Source organism: Ochotona princeps, unplaced genomic scaffold, assembly GCF_030435755.1.
Source record: "Ochotona princeps isolate mOchPri1 unplaced genomic scaffold, mOchPri1.hap1 HAP1_SCAFFOLD_106, whole genome shotgun sequence".
NCBI lineage: Eukaryota > Metazoa > Chordata > Mammalia > Lagomorpha > Ochotonidae > Ochotona > Ochotona princeps.
In genome coordinates this window covers 391,887-416,316 of record NW_026700568.1, presented here as the reverse complement: position 1 = coordinate 416,316, position 24,430 = coordinate 391,887, and the positions used below count along the sequence as shown (strand labels likewise).

The window sequence follows — 24,430 nt, the reverse complement described above, 5'->3', positions numbered from 1 at the left end:
CCCGTGAGATGTCTGAAGCTCATTCATAAAGAGTGCGAGCAGTGCTTCCTAGTTGAACAGAGTGGCTCCATGTCACCCAGACTGGGCCAAGGCACTTCTCTCATTCAACTTCTCTTGGTAGGTTGGATTTTCTATTGGGGTTGCTTGAGTGTTTGGGAATTGTCTTTCTTCACAGCCTTTCATGGCAGACCAAGTTTCAACTCCACCCAGGCATCATTCTCTCCTACCAGCGACTCCTTGGCCTTACTTAGGTATCTTTAGGATAGCATTAGGCTCTGTTCAATGAAGAATCAGGGGTGGAAAGATAGGTTTAAGGATAGAGCTACACCAGTGATTCATGTCAACCTCTTCTTTTTCAGTCCTGACACTGGCTGCTGTGTGCATGGCTCTCCCGTTGCAGGAGGCTGTTGATAAGTATGAGTAGAGCAAAAGCTGAAGAATATAGGAAAGTTTCTACTTGGACTTCCTAGTTGTGTTCCTATTTGGTGTTGACAGTGCAGTTAAATAAACTGAATAGTTTGTGACAAAATAAATTTAGATCTGAGAATTGCATCGGTAATCTTATATTATAGCTGCATAATCGAATGTAGCAAAGACAGAAAAAATGCAAATGCCCTTGCAAATATGAGTGGCTAAAACTGTGGCACATACACTCCCTAGAATATTATTAAGCTGTCGAAAAGAATGAAGTCATATTGTTAGCAACTAAGTGATCCCAATTATGGACCTTTCTGCTCAGTGAAATAAGTGAAGTATCAATGAGCAATACCATATTTTCTATCTAATAGTAAAAATTCAACTTCTAATTGGAATGCATGGTGTCTAGAAAATGGAGAATTTAATATCCAGATATCCAGATTCTTTCAGCATACACAGAGTTATCCACCTAATTAGCATTGACAAGTGGATAGTGAGATCAACAAAGAGCTATTCTTACAGCATATCTCTGGGATCAGTAAGTCTCCACTCCATTCATGTGACATTCAGTGACATTCAGTACAGTGGTCAATAATTCCATACCAATACTACTTGGTGTGAATAAGAACCCAGTGGGTGTGGTAAAGTCTACCTCTCCTCTGATTCTGGTCTTGGTGTGACTACATGAATCCTCTTCACAGCGCACATGCTTGTTGTGGTTAAAGCACAAGCTAATATTTTTCTCTAACTGTGTTGGCTATATTTGGAGATATGTCTGGATTAGATGTGAATGATATTACCACCTTTTGATTTCTGTGATTTCCACTTTATCCTCATCAAGGACACCAAGCCAACTATCGTAGAGTTCCATTGTAAAAGGAGTTCCAGTTATGATCCAAAGACAATCCTTTAATGCGGCTGCCACTGTCCTGTCCAGCAGGACAGTCAACGGGGTCGCAGCCACCTAGGAGAGAATGAAGGGACAAGAGACACAAAGAATGGACAGCAAGACAGTAGGTCTGATCAAGCTGTCAGTTTATTGATTTCAACTGAGGGTTTTTATATTCTTCAGTAACTAAGGCTCAGGGAAAGAGAAACTGGGACGCAAGCCATGGTCTCAAGACCAATTGTTCTTGAGCAGCCACCATATCAACAATAGTAACCAACATATCGACAATAGCGTAGGTAATCAGTAACAAGATATCGGTAAGTACAGCATCAATCACATTCTGAAACAGTTGCTAGGAACAATTGAAGCTAAGCGTGTGATTAGTTTCATAACTTCTTTCCCAAGCATCTAGCCAACCGGGGGTTTTCCACTGTCCCATAGGTCTATATTCAAAATGGCTTCAGTGTGGCTATAGTGCACGGCTCCTGACATCTCCCCTTTTTCTATATATCAGTGAAAGCGGCAAAAAGAGAAAGGTTTGTGAAGCAAGATAAGCACTGCCTGTCTTAGGTTCATTCTGAGGGACCCTCAGCTCTTACCCGTCTCTGGGCAGCCCTGCCAGTCATCCAGCGCTCCCTGTCTTAGGTTGGCAGGGTATCAGAAAGGTGCCCGTCATTGGCTAAACACTTATCTGGCAAAGGCTGTGCTCCATTATATTAAACAAGCCTCTTTGAAGACTGGAGCCGCATGGCATGAAGTGGGGGGTTATCACTTGGAGAGTCCTGTCAGATCTTATCTGTCTCTGATCACCTATTAACACATAACGCTCAGCCAAACTTGAGCGCTAGGATTTTCCACAGCCAGTGCCATCATGGCTTGTCCAATGACAACTTGCTCCCAGGTTTGCTGTTTGTGCATGCAGTACAGGAAGAGCATGGCAACTACTAGTGCAGCAACCATCGAGGTTTCTAAGGCCATAATCCTGCTCCATTCCTTGAACATGCAAGCTGCCAATTTAATGCCATTTAGAATAACTTCTCCTGACATGGGTGGTACTCGGGTCTCATTTACTTTAATTATACTGGTGGCTAACTGGTGAAATTTAGGAAGGTGCTAGACCATTGTCCCTGGAGGTATTGATTGATTTTTATCACTTTGGCCAAAACATTGTGGACTTTTACTGGAGTGACACATATATGATGGTATATTGGGGAGTAGCTGGTGAGATTCAAAAGGACATACTTAACAATATATAAGTATTGTTGAAAATACTAACATTTAAGAATCTCATAGTGCTAACATTGTTACATGTATACAAGACAGTTTTACCAGGAACTGGAGACCCTAACTGCCCATTATTCCATCTAGCTCCTACATTTCCAAACAGAGAAATGGACCCCAGCTGCTTTTAGGGAAAAGGGACGGCATCATCTGTTCTTAACTACTTCCTGCTGAGAGGGGGGTGCCATTGGGTAACAGTAGCTGTAGGGGATCCATCTAGTGGTTCCTGATAGAAGGCAGAAGTCATTAGGTGTTCGATGTACATCCTGGCACTTGAAAGGTTTCTCTTTCTTGAAGTCTAAATAACAAGACATAACATAGTTAACTTTCCCAGCCTAGCAGGTTGTGAGTTCGGTTAGCAGTTTGAATACTTGAGCTTCAGAACTTAGATGTAAAAGAATTGTTAGGTTTCAATCTTTGTCAGAGTAAACTTTAATTTAAGACTGTGGACTAGATTTACATCTAAGTTAACTCCTTTAAGTCTCAAATTTTGGAACATATTCAATGAGCTCAATGCAATACATGAAACTTCTTTTAGCTGCATAAATTTGCTAACCTAGATCAATCAGAAGGCACAGTAACAATGTAATGATTAGCATACAGCATCAGGATATAAGCCCATCACAGGACAGGTAAATGCAAGCTGACTTCTTAGAGCAAAAGAGTTAAATATTCAGACATAATAAGAAACTGAGATGATAAATCTTTATACTAAAATACAGCAAGGTGTACTATTAATTTTACTATGACTCTGAATATACAGCCCTGCATGGGAAGCCAGTGTACACAGTGACTCTAGTGGATTTAACAAATTAGCACTCTTATGTGTGACGTCAGTGATCACCTGAGGCTCCAGACACGCAATGTTTAGGCTGTGGAAGCCTCTTGAATCAACAACAACCCCATTAGACCTGGCAACACACAAAGTGGAAGTTCTCTCTTCCATTGAGAGAAGAGCACAACCATCCTCGGTGGTTGCTTCTTTGCACTGGGGCGTGGACCACTGAGCTCCTTCACGGAGGGACACTCTTAGCTCAGTGTCCTGGCTTTCCACACTGATATGCTTGCTCTCTTGCTGGCTCTCCTGTCAGACCAGAATGGCGTTTGGGCTGATTCTGAGGCCACTGAGTGCTACTCAAAATTGTCAGTCTATTAGTCTGCTGTAAGAGCTGTTTCCCATGTTGGAGCATTTTAACATTTTCTGACATCTGAGTCATCATTAAGCACTTACATACATATACCCATATATTTTCCATCTAACTTTTGAGGATTTGGGCTCCCATGGCCAATCTTGAAACTGTACGCTAGCAGTAAGTCCATTTAAAATCGTGTAGAACTATTGAGCTGAACAGATCTTGTAGGTCCTAAGAATACAGTAACAGACATGACTCTCTAAGAGCTTAATTATGCATCTATACATAATTTAAAAAAGGATTTAGCTTAGCAATTCTCATTCATAAACATGTACATGTGTACCGGGTAACACATAAAACAAAACAGCTTTTGCAACAGGTATTTGAGAATTCTCTTAAATATGTAAAAGTTACCAATTCTTTAGAGTTATATTTTGCTTTTAGTAATCTGAATAAACCATACCTATAGTTTACAATTAAACTTTAGCTTTAATGGATACAATAGGCTTGCTGGAATCCTAGAAAATAAAATATCTATGTTTAGCATTGTGATACCACCTGTAGGATTTTACACACTCTTGTACTTTTTAGACTTAGCCATCCTGGCTCCCCACTGGCAAGGTTCCCCACTGGCAAGGTTCCCCACTGGCAAGGTTTCCCAATGTCTTTTCTGCAATCCCCTCTCACCCCCAATTTTTTTTTTTTAGATTTAATCAATTATTTGTCCCACAATTAACTTCATTAGCAGAAAGATACAACTTTTGAAACACATTCTTCTGACTTTGAGACTGTCGGGCCTATCTAGAAATCCCAGAACCAAAAGAGTTAAGCCTATTAAATATGCCAAGAGGCCTTAAAGTATCTGGTCAAAGATTCCTTACTATAATATCCATTCATTTAGTCAGATTGATTCAAACAGCAACAGATCAAAAAAAAAAATTTTATCACTTATAAATGATCACCCAAACATTTCAAAATAAACACATACCAGAAAATACCCTTAAACACAGTTCTTTTAAATCATGAGAATTTAACAAAGACAATATACAGAACACAAGGGATTACCCAACTGAAAGGCAAAATGTGTATTTCCTTAGTCAGTCACCAAAAGGGAAATATAACCTTAAACACAGGATTAGTGCATAAAATCAACTCATAACTTTTTAAGAACTTTAACAAATTTAAAGATTGGAACAAGAATAGAGCTTACTGAAGCTGGATAGGCAATTGACAAAGTCACCAATTAAACAGAGGCTATTTAAAGTTCAATACTTCAAATTCTTCTTCTTCTTCTTTTTTTTCTTCAATGCTTACATTTTTTAACAGTTTTCACAATTGAAGATATTTTTATTTTTAGGCATTTACTAGCATTGCTATGTATGCACACTTCAAAAACTGTTTTTTTTTTTTAACACAGATATCAATCTTAACGTCAGCATGTATTAGGTATCAATGTTAAAGACTTACACAATATTGTAATAGTATCTTTAAAATTATAGCCAATTATATGTAAAGCTTACAAGATTCATTCCTCAACTTTTCTTAAGACATTTTCTTAATAAAAGCATACCAACTTTTAAATACAATGGCTTTAAGCAAATTTCAATCATTTCTCCTAATTCATGGAAACACATTTTAGCACAAATCCTCCTCAAAACCAGGAAAGAGAAGTTTTTTCAAACAGTCTTTTTCTAGCTGATTTGGAAATTTTTCCCTTTTAAAATGAAGGCAGATAAAAATCACCACAACAGCGACAAAGTCAAAGTCCCAAATTTTTCAAAAGGCAGACTCCAAGCATGTCCCTTCCTTGTTTTATGGCTGATGGGCCTGGAGCTTCCCCTAAACTTCTGTTTTATTGAAGTCAAGAGAGCTGAAAAAACTTAAATTTAGCTGTTGTCTTGAGAGACTACCTTGGAATTTATTGAAGTTAGTTAACAGGTTTGGTTATCAATAAGATGAAAATTAGTTAAAAGAAGATGTTAAAACACTGTTTTTCACAAAGAATCAGACTTCAACTCCATTGTTTTAAAGGCAAACATTCAGAAAACATACACATTATGACCCATTTTACTATACATCTTTAAAGAATTCGTTGTTCTCCTGCAAGTCAAAATTTCACATATTTCCTTGTAAGTAAGAACACAAGTAATTTACAATCTGGATCAATTTCATGAGTAGGAAACATTTTGACCAATGAACATAAATGCTCTTCTATTTTAATAGCATATATGATGCAATAAATTTAGCATAATTTTGTAATATTGTGAGATTATAATCCAAATTATTTTAAATGACAAGTACATTATTTAAATTTTATCTCAATCTTTGAGAGTTCCAGGTATCCTACTAGAACCCTCAAAGTCATGAGACTTGGTTTAGAACTCTGAAGAATTTAGAGGCCTAAATGAGTTAAACAAAAAGTACCTTTAGCATTTAACTGAACATGTTGAATACTGTTAGACCTAATCAATGCCAGGACAACACTGTAATCTGAAGACCAAACAGCAAGAAAATGACACACGAATTTTTTTCCCCAGTGGAGGTGGAGAGTCTGGTTTGGCCAGGTCCTGTTAAATTTGTTAGACCTCTCTAAAATTATTTACCAGGAGAGAGAAAAGGGGCTAGTCATGGTCCGTCCCATCTCGTCTGTCAGTCACACACGCACCCAATTCAGAACAAGAACAACAACTTAACAATTCAAGACAAAGACACAACTGGAGAAAGAATATTAAAACAAAATTTAGTTTTGTCCGGACAAAAATAATAGAACACCAACAATATTGACAAAACATAAGCACAAACACCAAACATGTCAGAACAGAGACATATAACTCTCAAACCTGTTGCAACTTCCAACCTCTTCTTCGACACACTTTAACCTGGAGATATTTTGTAAAACAAGCACACATAGGTTCATCTCATGCTTTAAATTAATTTAACAGTGGATTTGGACCACTCTATATCAGATTACTTTTGTTAAGTCAAGTTACAGAACACATTTTTCTTATCTTTTTTTTCTCTCTCTCTCTTTTTTTTTTTTTAATAAACCTTAAGTGGCTTATCTTACCCTGCCTCTCTCAGCTAAGGGGTTGGGTAAAGAAGTGGGAGATGCATGCCTGAAAAGGACTCAATAAAAGCAAGAGTAAAAGGTGTCTGAGTACCATAATCTTTCACTGCTTGCTTAATATTTTTTTAGATCTTTAAACTGCAGAGGTTGATGTTTGTGATGTGGTGTCCACCACCTCTTGCAGGGGTCTGAATAACAGGGCAGCATATTACACTCTTCTTGGGGAGATCTGAAGCCTCACTCTTACGGGGTTCTATTACAGGCTCCTCTTCTAGTAATGAGGCAGGGGCTGAAGGAGCTGCTGCTTCTGAAGCATAAGGTGGAGGTGGGTGAGAGGCGTCATGATTGACTATTATTCTGAGAGAGTATAGCTTCTGGGGCAGATTGATCAAGGGGTTTGGCACTGGACTCTGCCTCAATATCTATAATGACAGAAGATGGTCGAGAACCAGGGGAAGGTGAGGGGATAGGTGTGGACAGCCGAGAGTGACTTTCTTTAAGAGATCATTCTCCCTCAGAAGCCAAAATCTGTAAATCTGGATTCTGAGACTCAATCTTTAGGATATCATAAATCAAAGTCCAATAATTAAAGGCAGTAACAGGAATTTTCTCAGGCTCAAAAACCTCACAATAATCTTTAAAACAATCACCTACTCTACACCAAGTTTTCTCATCAATAGAACCATCCTGGGGATGCCAGGAACAAATCAGACCAACAAAATCCAAAAAGGTTTTGAGGTCTTTCTTTTCACCCTAATTCCTCGTGTCTTGAATGAATCTATAAGACCTTGCAAGAATAGGTCATGTTATGATAATGCTTGTCCCATCTTACCTTGGCTCCGTAAGATTTGCGCCGTGAATATTTCCCACGAGCTCGACTTCCAGCGGGTCAACCGTGAAACTGCTCAACCGGTGTTCCTTTTTGACGAGAGGCCTCTCCATGAATGATGGCACGGCGTTCTCTCTGTCGGTGGTCTGCACACATCCACGTTGGGCGCCAATTTGTCCTGTCCAGCAGGACAGTCAACGGGGTCGCAGCCACCTAGGAGAGAATGAAGGGACAAGAGACACAAAGAATGGACAGCAAGACAGTAGGTCTGATCAAGCTGTCAGTTTATTGATTTCAACTGAGGGTTTTTATATTCTTCAGTAACTAAGGCTCAGGGAAAGAGAAACTGGGACGCAAGCCATGGTCTCAAGACCAATTGTTCTTGAGCAGCCACCATATCAACAATAGTAACCAACATATCGACAATAGCATAGGTAATCAGTAACAAGATATCGGTAAGTACAGCATCAATCACATTCTGAAACAGTTGCTAGGAACAATTGAAGCTAAGCGTGTGATTAGTTTCATAACTTCTTTCCCAAGCATCTAGCCAACCGGGGGTTTTCCACTGTCCCATAGGTCTATATTCAAAATGGCTTCAGTGTGGCTATAGTGCATGGCTCCTGACATGCCACGACAAATGGAGACTCATTCTCCCAATTTAATGTATTTCCAAACATAATTCTTTCCTTGAGACACAGAAATGATTTTATGTTGTCAATGTTTTGAAAAACACCCTTTGTTGATGGCCCATTTTGCCTTAAAAAGCGAAGCATCTCCTGCGAGGAATAAAACGTAAACAAATTACAGGATGTTTCACAACCACCAGCCCAGAACATGAGCCGGATCTGCAGAGGAACAGATACAGTGCATGAATTAACATGGCAAGAGCTGATTGATGGGAAGAAAGGAAATCTGCTTCAGTGCCTCTAAGTATATTTTCCAGTCATCCATCTAACCAATGCCCATACACTGAATGGTTTTGAATGCTGATTTTAACCTCATCTTCCTCTTCCAAGAAATCAAACTTTTAAACCAAAGTTTTCTTCTTCAAGCTTCCAGTGAATCAATCTCTATCATCTACCCTGCTGTTACTATTTCCAAAAACCTGTTTTTCCCAACTAGGAAGATATCATTGCCACCGTTATTGACATCAGCCCATCCTTATCTAAATAACTACGGGCTGCATTCTTACATTCTGTGGCTGCCCACACTCATCTAAAACCAGGGTGAAGGCCCACATATGACAGAATGCCTTCTTTGACTGCATGCCTATTATACCAGATTTACACTGCCTTCTACATCTTAATGCCAATAGAGCAAGACGTGTTTCACAAATATCACAGGGAATTTGTCATTTATTAGGCTCTTTATATTTTATGCCTGCAACATAATGTATTACCTGATACTTTTTCACCCATTGATGACATCATCTTGATCAGGACCCTGGGAGCTCCTTGAACTTGTGAATGGAGTAAGGTCTGGGAGAATGTCCAAGATGGACCTAGTCTGATAAATTCCTTCCCACCCAGGAGGTATCTCCTTATACACAGGAGAGAACAAACAGATACACTGGGCAATCAACCAGTGTGCATGCTATTAAAAATCCTTGTTGGAAATAACAGGGCCAAGTTCTGTGGCCTTTATTCAACACATTCTCTTATGATAGAAGTATGAACACATTTGAGAATAATGTGTTTAAGCATTTTAAATACAAACCAAACTCATGTGAGAGAGGTTGTGTGAGAAGTCTGAGTCATCTAGACAAAGGGAGTAGAGGAACACTTCAAGCAAGAGGCTGCAAATGAGGGGCTGTGGACTCAGGGAATCAGATATGCACCTTTCCTACGTCAGTGAGCAAGTCACTGGAGGACACTGCTGAAACCAGTGAGATCGACTACCACTTTTCCTGTTGTGTTTCAAGTAAGACTGCAATTCCTAATCAGACTGTGCTTGTTTTTGAGGTCACAATAAGAGAACCAGTCAGCCAAAGCCAAGGGCTGACAAATGATTGTCACATTTGAAACAGTTGTAAGAGGACACTTAATACCTCAGGTTCTCAGCGCTCAGGAGGCATAACGATCATAATGATACCTAACAAAATGATTGCTGTAAGATCATTCATTTGAAGCCTAACCGGCTGTGCAGAAGAATCAGTGTCCAGAGACAGGCCGTCCTGGCTTGCTGCAGCGCCCAGGCAAGACAAATAATTTCTGAAAAATGCTGAAGAGAAAGTAAATTGATTAGATTACACCTACAATGACAGATTTTCTTTCTACATTTTCCATTTGACAGATTTTTTTTGAGGGGGAGGTCAGGGTTAGAAAAGAGAGGAACTGAGTCCTTTCCACATACAAGTTAATACCACCTGAATTAGCTAGTTACATCCATGTGGCATTATGAATTTTCCTCCAAATTACCTATAAGGTGCCAGGCAGGTGTTTAGTTTATTGACTTAGATGCCTGAAGCCCATATCAGAGTACCTGAGTCTGATGTCCTCCAGGTTCCAATTCCAACTTCTTACAAATCTAGGCCCTGGCTAACAAAATTAAGTTCCTGCTTCTAGCAAACACAACATGAATAAGCCCCCAACTTCCAGCTCCAGTCCTGCCTCTCACAAGGGTGACATGGGTAAGATCCCAACTTTCGGCCCTGACCCTGGCACAATCATGGCATTTATGGAGTGAAGAAAAGAACAGGAAGCATCTATCTCCATGTGTCTTGCTCTTTGTGTCTCATCTCCTAAGGATGAGGATGCTTTTCAAGCTCAATTCTTCTGGCAGCGATACTTCTCAAACAGTTTTTGCCTTTGAATCATGAACACCCCACACTGGACTGTATGTATATCCTGCTAAGCCTAATCAGTGGATTCAGAAGTCAGATCTCAAGGCCAGAATTGGAGGAGAGGTAGACTTTAACACACCCACTGAGCATAAAATGTTGTTACATAATAACAAAAATCAATTTAGCACACTATCCACAGTCACTTCAGCCCAAACAGAATCAATCTGAATTCAGTGCCAAAACTTTTAACTCTCCTTCAGATCTCCCACCTGAGATGGGAAGTCATCATTTCTTGGACCTTCAGAAGTGATGTGATTTCTGGTAAAGATCTATTTGCAATGCATAAGGACACACCAAGAAATCTTCAAATCACTCATTCACTGCTGCAATTGCCACACATCAAGGGATGTGGCTGAAGACGGGAACTCCACCTGAGTCTCCCACGTTGGAGGCAGGGGCCCAGGGATTGGGTAACCCTCTGCTGCCATCTCAGGCACACCGCCAGCAAGGTCTATTATCATTGGAGCAGCTGGGAGTCAAACTGGTGCTACAACGGGATTCCAGCACTGTAAGATGCATCTTAACTCACTGTGCCCTTACATCTACCCCTCAGAAGGCAATTTCTGTAGATACCCAGGTTTATACATGCTTAATTTTATTGGGAAAATGCACAGGACATCTAGAGCTGACAGAAGTTCTAACATTAGAACAAGCATAATCCTAAACTGTGCTGGATTCTGATTTCAAACCATTTCTCTCAAGCTGGTTTTGTTTTTTCATATTCATCCTCCCACACAGGGAAGACCTTGGTGTCAGAACACCTTGGTGTTATAATCTATTTGTGTTCTGATTTTGTTCTCAGGAATGCAGATATGTCCTGAGAGCAGGGCATTGCATCTAATAAAAGTACTCACCACCTCTACGCTGGGGTCTTGGCTTGCCCTGGCACGTCAGGATAAACTGCAGTTTTCCATCAGCTAAGATCTCTGGGGTGGACTCCAGAAGGATATGGGGAGAGGTGGGCTTCCCCAGTGCGGACTGACGGATGGAAGTTCGATAATAGTGCTCCTGAATTGTGTATGGATTTTCATGGCCTAGGCAGAGAAGAATCTCATTTTATATCAGGCTGATGGTGAGAAGTATAATCAATCACACTTACTGTCAGTGTAGGCACTGCACTGGTGCAACTCAAGCTCCCCTTTGCCTATGGAACAGCATCAAGAAAAGAAAAACACACAAGTGTCTTATGGAACATAAGGTGAAATGGGGAATTTAAATGACATATGTATCCATCATCTGCTTGAGAAAATGAAGTTCGATTCAATTTTCATTTCATACCAAAGGAACAAGTCCAAGAAATAACTTTCATCTGCACCTGTAAAAGCAGGTGACAAACTTTATTTTTGTTCCTTCTATATTAAAAACCAGTGTATGAAGTCAGAGATCAGGCACCTGTGTCTGCCGTGGAATGAGCATGTGGCACTGCACTTTTAAATGGGTGAATGACGATTGCAAGAGGTTGTCTCCTTTATGAGAGCTTTTAACCTTTTGGGCAAACATGGATATACAGGTTTTTTAAGTGCAATTTTGAAATAATTAATATGTTTTTATTTTCCAGAACACTTACCCATGAGTGGGAATGGGGCCTCAGTCTTACCATAATGGACCCACAGCTGGTAATCTCTTTCTGAGCCCTTGGAGAAAAAAAGGACTTGGCCTCAAAACATGTTTTCATCAGAGAATACTTAAACATGTATTTCCAGAGCATTTCTGCATTTCCAAAGAAGAAAATAACTGGGACCAGGGCCAATACTATCTGATCCACAATTCTGCTCAACAAAGTGGCCTAAGGGTTAAGGAATCACATTTATGCTATTACACTAACGAAGACAAGTCTACTCCTGATCATTCTTTCAGCCATCAGCAGACTCCTAGGAGAATGGTATGATTTTCTTTTCCATGACTCTGTTCATGTACAAGTACTGTCTGCCAGGACTGCCTAAACAAGGTGACACCTACATGACATCATAAGCTCAGCCATCCAGAAAGAACAGGCACAGGACCAGAAGGCAAGGAAGAGAAAGCAGAACTAACCCATCAGCTTCCATTCCCACAACTCTTACTGTGGGGATGGTAGAAAGCAGGGTTCTCAGCTGGAAAAGCAGGCCACAAGAACGTGATTACCCACGCAACTCTAGAAATGCCAGTTGAAATGAGCACATCAATATGTTTCTGTTCAATGTTTTAATTCCTTTCAGGAGCGAGCAAGCCAAAATGAGATTCACAAGGAGTAATCGTTCATTGCCTGATGATAGCCTTGATTATTCAGGAAATGCACTAGCAGGCATGGAGGCTCTCACACAAATATCCATTTACATACACATAGCTTCACTGCCTAAAAATTACTCAGGAGCAGGAAGATCTAACGAAACTCTTGCTTGAAGGTATGGAACCCTTATGCTGCAGTGCCTTAACTGGCACATACAGATACAAATGGGATCCACTTATCTGTAAATTGAAATTCCTTTTTTTCTGATAAGACTCCAAGAAAAACTCTGGCCATTAGATAAAATCAACTATATTTAAAGTCAAATCTTTGTCACCAACCCCATTCATATAACAACTCACTCTCCTCCAAGGCCTAGCTCTTCTTCAGAGTTCACATATATTACTCACTAGACTTCAGTGCAGAGGTGTATGTTTTACTCAGTACACAGAAACTCAGCAATTCATCCTTCTTTCAAATGTATAACTCATTTGTGCTGCAGTGAAATAATTGGTTTCTTATACCAACTCTGCTTGCCCTGGCAGCTTTTAGGAGACTTGAATACATTAGAAAAATCTTGAATATTAGAACAATATAGAGCTTTCACAGTTATAGGGAACATTTTCCAGGAACCCATACTATCAAACTGTTCCTTATTTTTCTGCTGATAGAATGGCAAGCTCTTCAGTGATAGTGAGGATAGGATTCTGATGGTCCCAATATAAATGCCATTGCATCCTTGGCTTTTAGTCACTTCTCATTTGTGTGGAATTTTCACTTCATCTCAAATACCACATATACATATTAAAAATCTGCTAATTTCTATCAGGAAAAACATCAACAATAAAGGCCACATGTATGCATCTGTCAGGATGCAATCACTTAAAAAAGAAAAGTAATGGGTTAGAAATCAGATAGGAAACTCACTACCCACAACAGAGGGTGTGGGGTTAAGCCGGGACACTGGACCCGGGACACTGCCACTGGATCCTCTCGGAATCCTGAGGATGTGCATCCCAACACAGCACTGATGGCCCATGTATCTGGATTCCCACCACCTACACAGGAGAATTGGATGAGCTTCTCAGCTGCAGGAATGAGCCCTGCTATTATGCTAAGCATTTGTGGAGGTTGTCCATAGTAGTGAACTCTCGACTACGTGTGCCTGTGTGTCTCTGTTCCAAACAAAGGAAATTAAAACACAAAACATACAAGAGGTGTCTATACACATTCCCCAGAAGCCCAGCTTTCACTCACACCTTACCTTTACTGAATTTTACAGGTACAGGGCATGTCATTCTCAGGACCAGTATCTAAAGCACGACTCTATTCATATATTTTATGTCAACATTCACAATAAGAGGATTTTTAGCAGGTGGATAAGATCCTTGAGAACTGTATCACAACACTTGGACTTCAATTCCAGCTCTAGCTTCCTGCAAAGGTACACTCTGGGAGGTAACTGAAAATGCTCGAGTAATCAGGTCCTTTCAAATACTCGGGGTTCATCAGTTATATTCCTGGCTCCAGGACATCCTAGGGCACTCTAGCCATCTGGAGACTGAACCAATGGAAGGGAGAATGCTCCTTGTATCTGCTTTTCTCTCATCTTTCTGCTTGCTTCTCTTTCTCCCCCTCTCTGCCTTGGTATGTACTCTGATTCTCAAAACAAACAAAAAATCAGACATGTACTTTAGGGATCTTCATGCTGAGATTATGAGATAGAGCAATAGGGTCAGCAGTTATGGAATCAGGGTAATCACAGTGTACAGAAACAGCAATCCAAACACACGTCTACTATTTTCTTATTAAGACATTAGAAAGCTGACAAAATGCTTTTTACCTTTATGAGATTCAAATTAAAACCTGTGGAAATAGTCATCTGAAATTATACCCATGTTTTATTAAACTATGCCTTCCAGCTCATGCAAAGTTTAAAATCAAAACATAAGAGCAATGACCATACACAAATATCCCTAATGCATTCTACCCCATGATTTCATGTTTCTATGGGCAATACACATTGTATATGCAGTTGGTCCCTTATGCCTCATAGTACATCATACAAACATACACACTGTAGGTACCTATGTACCAGTAGCAACATGGAAATACATTTATCAAAGATCAAAGTTGTTATTTTAAAGCAGTTCTCAGGTTACTTACAGTTAATCCTAGCCCTGGCAATGCCATGTTGATAACATCCCTGATGGTGTCTAAATTATGAGCTGCTAAAATGGCAGACTGTAAAAGAGAAAAGGAGAATATAAACTGGTGATATGGAGAAACATTTCAGCACATGATTACACAATTATAAAATCCTTACCCAGTTAAAGGACAAATTTGAGGACTATCAAATAAAAAATAGAAAGTGTCAATGCTGAATAATTTATTTGCATCACTTTACATAACTCAGAGCCAGGAGAAAAACTTTCATTAAAGTATAGGAAATAATTTAATATGGTATGGAAAACATAACATAGGATCAAAGAGAAAGAATGTCAATTCAGGCAGGACCCGTAAAGGGACTGATTCTCTGCAGCAAAAATTCTTTCCTTCACAGGGAATTGTTCTGCAATGAAGGGCTGGTCCCGCTCCTTCCCTGGCTGGTTGCTTGTTTATGTTCAGTCTTGGTCATGTGAGGTTAAGAACCGACTGTGGAGGACATTCTTACTAAACCACTTTGTAGGAAGCGCCCTCACAAAGACAGGCATCACACCTACTTAGATTTTCACTCCCCATATTCATTGACACTGTGAATCCACAGTTCAAGAACAAAAATGCTCAATATTTAAGTCCTATTTTTGAGCTACCTGAAAGCCCTTCCACAGAAATTTGAAGCTCTGCATTATCCATTTACAGATAATTTCCCTTCATTTTGAAGGAGAATCATCTTTTTATAACACGCAGATCATAAAATAATGGTTTATCATGATATACAGAAGCATTACATTCAAAATAATCATTACCAGGATACCTGCCTCTCCTTGTGATCTTGATATCTTTGTAAACAAAATAAATTCAAGTAAAAGAGTTGGTGAAGATGGATGACTAGGAAAGGTTAGCAAAGGAGATGAGAGTTGGTTAGAATCCTGAGGTAGAAATTCTGCAGAAGCCACAAACACACCACAGAGCAGTGTGGATGGTGAGGTCAAGCAGCAGTGGGAGGACACACAAAGCTGGAAACTGGAGGAAATGCCAGAAGCAGAGACAGAGATGGGAGCAGACCATGGTGGCCGGAATCACGGAGACCGAGATGGGAGCAGACCATGGCAGCCGGAATCACGGGCGACATTATCAGATGTGAAGTCTTGCACACCCACTGATTCTGGGTTCAGACTGCAGCCAGAGAGGAAGAAAGACTCCTGGCTGGTCACTGCAGGGAAGGCGCACAGTTTTCCCCATTCATCCGCAAAGCAGCTGGACCAGAGAGCACGAGGCACATTTAGATGCGAGGGGTGGACCAGCTGTCGTTTAGTTAGGAAGGAACTTGGAGGGGATGGACCAGCATCTCATGGTGGCTGTGGTGGCTCTAATGCATGCCTCACTAAGCACAAGCAGTTTACTCTACACAGAGGAATGTAATTCTCTGATTCTGTCAAGAGGACAGGTCCCCAACTGGTGTTTAACCTGGGCTAGTGGCCAGGAAGGGGGTGGTGCACAGGTCTGGAACTGTGAGGTGCCCAGATTCACACCCTTCTACAGGCCGTTGGCACAAGATACCAAGAGAGGGCCTTCATAGGCTGCTGGTGCTGGCAATCCCTCTGTTCTCTGCAGTCAGGGGAGACTCAAAGACCTGAGGTGAGCTTCAGCACCCTGTGACTGTTCTAACACAGTACTGCTGAATTACTCCACACCAGAAACAGAAGATACTGAAAACAGGATGGGAAGCAGGAAAGACGTACACACATGTGATCAGTAGAGGAGGCTTAGACTAGTCACCAGAAAGCATGTGGAACAACAGGCAGTGGAGCAAAACGTGTGCAGAAGAAAATATCAGCTAAAACATCTTTTTTCAAGATTCGTCAAAAAGTGCCATTCAGTAGTGAACTGGAAACATCCATTTTCAGGAGAAAGAACTTTAGGAACTCAACATGCACTAGAACTGGAATGTACTATAGGAAACGATTGTTTCTGTGAGATAAAATTAATGAACATTAGAAGGAAACAGATCTCCCAATATGAATGAGTAGCATTGGTGTTGTATGAATATCTGCTGCAAACAACTCTGTTGAACTATCTTTTTCCCCTGCAATGGCATTTTGTGTGATCTGACACTGGCATAAAGCACAGAGTACATCTGTTGTGTTGGTCACACCCAATGACATATTGGCTAGTGTACCCTAACTTCAGAAATCAAGTGTGATCCCATTGAAACTGCTCCTTCCAACAGCATTCAAAAAAATGAGGCAGACACACTCTGCTCTCCTAAATGCTTCATCCCTTCAGAATTCTACTCAGTTCTGGCAAAGTAGAAGTTAGGTGTAAGTAGCTCAGAGCAGCAGCTGACCCTGGAGTGGGTCCTGTCCCAGAAAGGGAGCATCACAAAGTGACTATCAACTGGAATATGAAAAACAGGTGGAAGCATTGTTTTAATTGGTGTTCAATTTCCAGGTGAGGACTGGACGGTGGCTGCACAAGAATATGATTTTATTTAGGCTTGTGCAGGTGTTCAAGGATTAAAGGGTACACCACATGGAACTGACTTCAGAAAAGGCACATGAAGACACCTATCTAGAGGGACAATGAAAAGAAATTTTTAAAAATCCAAACAGGACAAAATGTAAACCAATCAGGCACATCTGGGTTACAGCCTATACTGTGCATGGCATACCCATCTCTAGTTTGTACATTGCATTCTCTTAAAATATTCCATCAGAATAAATGAAAGTATTTTAACAAACATGAAAACTGGAAATGAAATCATCATCTGAAAGTAGTAAAAATCAGAGGGAAAGATTTATTTCCCAGAACACTGCCTTAGAAAAATAATGTTTTTAAGAATGAAATTCTATGGATATTCAACAGGAGATTCTCGTTTTTAGCACAAGCACTGAATCACCAGATTCCATTGCTTCACATAATCTCTTACTTGATACACATGAAGTACTGAATGTATATCTGAAGATACATTAATACAAGGTTCTTCTATCACGCTCTCACTAACCCTCCAACACTCCCAGTTCCTCTCCTCTCCTCTCTTCCTCCCTTCTCTCTTTATCACTCCTGTCACTTTTTCCAGCCCTCCTATCCCTGTGTCTCTTTCATTATGGCTAAGTCATATAATTGTAGTTTAAATTTTTTTGGTGAAAAGCATACTTACACTGGAAGAATTATTAATATTACTGGTAGTGATTTTAACCAGAGTATTCTGCAATCCATCCATCTTCTGGCTTTGGGTGATTGATCTAATAAAATCCATAAAATACACAAATAAATTAGCCAATCATTCTTTTCAAATCAACCCATGTTTATATATATATATATATATATATATATATATATATATATATATATATATTTCATTATATGTGAAAATTTTGTTTGAGTTATTGAAGACACATATTTGTAGACTATGCATGTCTATGCTCATATATCTGTAGCATTTTTACTCTTATAAGATGTATCCATGGAAAACATCTGCATTTAGAGTGCCTTACCAAGGTCAAAATATGGGTAGGAAAGTAATTTGGGAAAGGAACATGTGGTCTTGAAAATAATTTCTGTGATATGTCAACTGAGCATTCTTGCCTGCACTGAAGGAACTGACATCACCAACACACGACCTAAAAAGGGTAACAGGCAGTGTTGCTGTGAGACTCACCCAGCACAGCAGCCTGGATTTACGGGAATTTACTATATACTGAGGACCATGGTTGCTTCATTCAAAAGGTTTTAGGCAGAGAAAGAATGAGGGGTGCATCTAGAACTTCCTCAACAATGAATATATCCAAGGGAGAAACAGTCTGAAGATGATCTGAAGTGTTATTAAGGAGGTTTCATGTGGTGGCACTGCTTCCAGAGATTATGTTCTCTGATCACAAACTAAAGACACAAAATGTGTATCCTGCAGAAATACCTTTCCAGAAAGCGATGCCATTTATCCTTCAGTTCCACAGACCTGCAGAGAAGAGGGAGAAAATATTACACTATGTAAAAAAATTGATTCCATGTGATTTAGAATTTCAATTTAGATAAATATATTAGCAGGCATTCGACAGCAACAGTAGTTCAGGTGTAAGTGCTACTTTTCCCTGCCTCTACACGTGGGCTCTGGATGGATTCTGCTCTTCCACAGCAGAAACTGATCTGAAACTAAAGCCCGAGTTTCAACAGTGGGATGCTTACTCAGTGACCACAGGAAAGTTTCCACTAATTAAACCTGAGTGCTCTTGTATTTTGAAGTGTTATATAAATGTAAAATACACTATGACTCAGGTTAAGTCCAAATGAAGAAACTACCATGTGGATGGAATACTCAATTCAGAAATAAGGATATAACTTGTGGGGGGTGGGCGTGTGGAATCCATATTACTGTAATTGTTCATAGGGATTGTAGAATTAGCGTATGTTAAACAAATACATAGGAAACATTTTTCAGAAGTATGTGTGAGGAATGTCAGCTCTCCTACTGCTAAAAGACAAATGCTTAAAATCCTTTCTGAAATATCATGGATGTATCTGCTAAGGATCAAACACACATGGACTTATAAATTGCTAGCATTCAGAACAGGTATGGCTAACTACAGATCACATAAAATCGCGCACTTGTGAGACTGGGTACATTCACCATCCTGTGCATGCCAAACTCTGTAATAATATTTTGTTACAGAGTATTTTCATTATCCCAAGAATAAACTCTGAACTCAGTAAGCAGCCATCCCAATTCCCCACTGCCACCAGATCCTACACCACATCACGTAATTCCCTCAGCACCACAAGCGTCACGCACTAACATCTATACCTATAAGAGGGTTTTCCATTCCCATTTTCACCAATCTTGAGAGGCATGTTTATTTTTGCAGCATGTGTTTTTAACTTTGTGCTGATGAAACTTCATCATTTTCCCCTGTTGTGGACTGTGCTCACTGGCTCTGTATTTCAGGGGATATATAATGGAAGTGTAGTGGGGACTGATCCATTCAGATATGGAGACAAAGCACTCTGTGTCTCTGTGCATACAGACCAGAGATGGACACCCAGTGAAAGAACTGAATACATCCAAACAGTAAGCTGATGGACTCGCTGACAATGTCCGTGCCTGCATTGTAGGGAAACACTTCAATAACAGCATGATGGACTTGTGACTGTTCATGAATGACATCCACTGTACTAGAGGGGAAATCAATGGGGAAGACAGGGACCTTGGGGAAGGGCACAGGCAACCCCAGAGCCTGTGTCCACATCATAAAACAAAATACATTTTTAAATGTAATAAAAAGAATGTGAGAGACAATCAGAATTCCAATTCGCTGGTTCACCTCCCGATTGTCCACAACTACCAAGTATGTCTCTGGGAGCTGAGAATTCAATGCAGGCTCTTCCTGTGGGGAGCAGAACCCCAGTGCCTGAAGACATCACCAAGGTCTGCTTTAACAAGAAACCGGAGTCAAGGTAAGAACTAGAAGTGGAACCTGGGTTTTCCAACGTAGGATAGAAGTTTCATAAGTGCTAGGCTAAACACTCATCTTGTAGTTTTTTAAAATCACTGTTGTTAACCTAGATACGCAATCCAATTTTGAATACATTGCTTGTAATTTGACAGCTGTATTAAAATGAATAAAGCAGTGTAAGGGGGTGGGGGTATGGCGAAATAAATGCACCTCACTTCAAGGCAGCTAATTTAGGTCCTGGCTACTTCACCCTTTCGATCAGCTTCCTATGAATGCATCTGAGAAGCAGCCTGTGGTGGCATAATTACTTGTACATCCATCACTCACAGGTGAGATCTAAAAGGAATTGTGAGGCCTGGAGCCAGTTTGACACAGCCACAGCTGTTAAAGGCATTCAGAAATACACCAGTGAATGAAAAAAAAACTTTGACAAAGTAGAAGACACACAAATGCCATGACTGAAGGCATTGCGAGTCAGTAGTAATTATAGAATCAGATCAAAATGTTTCCTTTTCCCAAAATTACGTTTGTGGGGGATTTAATTACACATATGTATATTTCCTGGGCTAGGCAAAATGACTACTACTATTCACAAAAAAGTGATATTACAGGATTCAGAAGTGGTACTTACGAGAACTTAGCAGTAAAATTTTGCAAAGGCCATCCCAACTTCAGTGATTTTAATTCAGGACTGTCACCATGCTCCACAGTATTTTTAGCAAGCCATATGTTGTTTATTGGAACCCGGAGTTTGATTTTGAACTGCTTTTTGTACCTAGAGAAAGATTATCAAATGAGATGTTTATTTCTCAAATGTGATGGGAACAGCTCATTCCTACATATTCCCTCTTAGTGCACAAAACAAGTGAGGGTCAGATGGGCCATTGCTGGGTGTGTCCTAAGTGAGGGATGACCCAGGGCACCTACAACACAGATGGGCCACCGCTGGGTGTGTCCTAAGTGAGGGATGACCCAGGGCACCTACAACACAGATGGGCCACTGCTGGGTGTGTCCTAAGTGAGGGATGACCCAGGGCACCTACAACACAGATGGGACACTGCTGGGTGGTTTCCTTTCTTAATACTGAGTGCAGTAAGTACACAAGAAACTCTATCTTAAAGACATTACATTTTAAACTCATTCCCTGGTTATCTATATCTTACTGAATTCAACGGTGTTGTGGGGAGTTGGAAAAAAATCCTTAAATACTACATGAATTATTTCCAAATAAGAGAGACAGACTCAAGTCTTGGAATAGCTTTAGTGTGGAAAGATTTCAAATACGTTTGAATCTCGAGTTTTTAGAGCAGGAGTGGGGAACATCTGGTTCCCAGGCTGTATGAGGACAGAAAAGTCATTTGGGATAGTTTGGTCAAGGCAACTGCAGGCTGGATTCAAAATGCAATAAATTCATACTTTTTAATGTTGGCACTTCGACTCATTCAATGAATGATGTTATAAATATTCAAATGGCCCCCGGCAGAAAACAAGTTTCTTCACCGCTGTAATAACCATAGCTTATTTCAAATTTCCCTTCTTAAGGTCTGGTTCAAACAACGTGCCTCAACGATTCTGGCTAAGGCTGTACTGCCATAGCCGACAGTCTACAGCCAAATCACAACCACAATGCAAAATGCATCCCAGCCGAGTGCTCAGAGTGTGATGAGTAAGTGCAGAAAACAGCTCCCACTTTTCTGCTACAGTCACAGGGTGATCAGCAGCTTCAGCAGTGTCCTTGCTGGACACAGGTGTGGCCCAACCCAGCTTCACTTTGACATGTTGTCTTCCTCATTGTCAACTCTAACTTTCAAGTGAATTATAGAAGCAAGCAGTGACAAGCCTGAAGAAAGATGCTCAGGGTTCAGGGCACAGCAGTGTAGGACTCTTGGAGTCCATCTAATCATGCAACACAGGAGACCTCGTGTGGAAAGACCCATAGCATCCTGGGGGAAGGAGCCTTAGCACAGCAGGGCCTCTGGTCGCCTAAGTCAGACAGCTTGGGGCACTCAGTCTAGAACAGGTGGCTGCTTCTCATGCCAAAGGCAATTTAAATGTTGCAAGGACTCCTCTCTGCTACTTTACCTTATTCTCTGCACCACCTCTATCCTCCTAAAAGAACACAGTCTACATTTGCCACAACCTTCAATTATCTGCTTGCTATTTTATCATATGTATGAATCCCAAGAAAAGAGGAACCCTGACCCTCCTATTCTTGATTGCATTCTCTACAAGCAAAAGAAGCAGAATAAATCTTCACAGAATAATTCATAATTAAGGGAGAAGCCCAAAACATTTGCAGAGACCAAACTAAACCACTCTGTTTACTTAGAGAAAGTACACAAAAATGATTTTAAACCAGGAAAGCATGCTTGGAATGTACCTACTTGTTGTTTGTAATGAGCAGCACATCACTGTACAGAAAGGCATGACGCTTCTTGACCTGGTTATTACTGGTCAGCTTCACTGGTCCATGCAGTAGGAGGCAGCGTTGGGGGGGCTCCGGTGAAGTCATGGCTGCTGGGCCATCAGTTTTACAACCACAGTTGGGCCTGCTCAACATCAAACACCACAGAGCCATGGTAAAACAATTGACAGAATGAGCTTTATGCAAAACATCTGGGGTGACACATGACCAAATTATAACCTCACTTTCCCAAACAAGGATCTCCAACTAAATGTAATGGGGTGCTGTTTTTTAAAAGTCTGAAACAGCAGAGGTCAGAGACGCAGACAGATGGGGGAGACCCTCAAGGGAGAATCTAGGGGAAACCAGAAAGCAGCAAGTCGGAGCAAGAGGTGTCAAGCAAGAACAGAAAGAAAAGGTGGAAGCCACTGGTCACATCAAATGCTGTGGAAGGTGTGGTGCGAGATCAGCAGGCACTGATCATTGGAGTCAGCAACATGAAGGCCATTGGTAACCTTGGACAATTGTTGGTGGAGTGCCGGAAGGAGTGCTTGCTAGATAGGCTGGTAGGCAGAATGTCCCCCCATCAACCCACCCAAAACGTAAGTCTTAAACACTATGTGACGTAACCTAGGAATGTGTCAATTGCAAAAAGAGAGTACAGATTGAAAAAGTGTGAAAAACCTTCACATAGGGTTGACTGCCCTAGTAGGCCTAAGCTAATCAAGTGGGATCTCCAGATCAGAGCTGTCATCCAGCATTTTTTAATGATGTTTGTCAAGACATACTTACAATTGGGTCTCAGGTTGGCATGATTATTTATACACTAAATAGGCTCCCCATCTTATCTAAATCAGTGTTCTCATTAAGGCAGTGTGGGAGTGCTAAAAAGCACCAGATCATACTGTAAGTATCTAAATTTTCTTAACACAAAGCCATGTTTAGATGTGAACTGCTTGAGTTAGGACCATCTCTAACAGGTGTATGTGGCCATAGAAGTTAAACCCATGGGCCTGGGAATAACACAAAACTCTTTCCTAAACAGGAAAGCTCCTCTGTAGATTGCTTTTCAGGAGGGAACTGCTTCCCACTGAGCTAAGGGAATTGTCTCCCTGATGATACAGGGCCTGCTCTGGAGGTCAGCAGTGCCACATCAGCAGAACCTGAGTATCCTCACATGTTATCAACAACAAAATGACCAATTACTCGCCATCTGGGTTAACAAGCTCACAACTCCTCCTGGACTACTAGTCAGCTTGGGTGATCACAAGTAGAGGATGAAAAGATTACCTAGAACTGCGGGCCTGTGGACGAATTCCAGGAGTGGAGTTCTTTTTGGCTCCTAGAAACATTCCCGCTCCCTACGCTGGCCGTAGGGAGAGACGTGGCTAGACTAGCATGCAGACGCTGGGCACACCACTAGGACAAGTGAGGGTTCTGCAGTAGCTAGGCCAGCCCACCACTGTGATGTCAAGAGTTCTAAGGCTCATGCCATAACTGACCAACTGACAAACTCACACACCAGTCTGCTGTGCTTGGGCCCTGACTTTCAATTCCTCCAATTTAATCTGAGATAATCATTCCTGCACATGAATCCTATAGATGAATAAACCTCTCATTCAGTTTGTCCAAGTGTCAATATTTCCCTAAAGTATACCATAATATTATTACTGTGTCATTTTCATAGTGAAATTACATAATACTGTAGATAACAATTAGTATAAGCAACAAATGTTTAACCCCGT

The 24,430-nt window shown here is 40.7% G+C and overlaps 1 protein-coding gene across 1 annotated transcript; it reads right to left on the bottom strand.

Moving 5' to 3' along the window:
• Positions 1–11,351: 11,351 nt before the first annotated feature.
• LOC131479313 (rho GTPase-activating protein 20-like) lies at positions 11,352–24,096 on the bottom strand. The gene is made up of 9 exons (XM_058659852.1): positions 23,976–24,096; positions 22,666–22,830; positions 20,912–21,055; positions 18,747–18,788; positions 17,991–18,075; positions 14,834–14,911; positions 12,029–12,095; positions 11,399–11,495; positions 11,352–11,361 (listed from the first exon to the last, which is right to left on the bottom strand). The coding sequence occupies exons 1-9, from the start codon at positions 24,035–24,037 to the stop codon at positions 11,352–11,354; spliced, it is 750 nt and encodes a 249-aa protein (XP_058515835.1). The 5' UTR covers positions 24,038–24,096.
• Between the last annotated feature and the right edge of the window lie 334 nt (positions 24,097–24,430).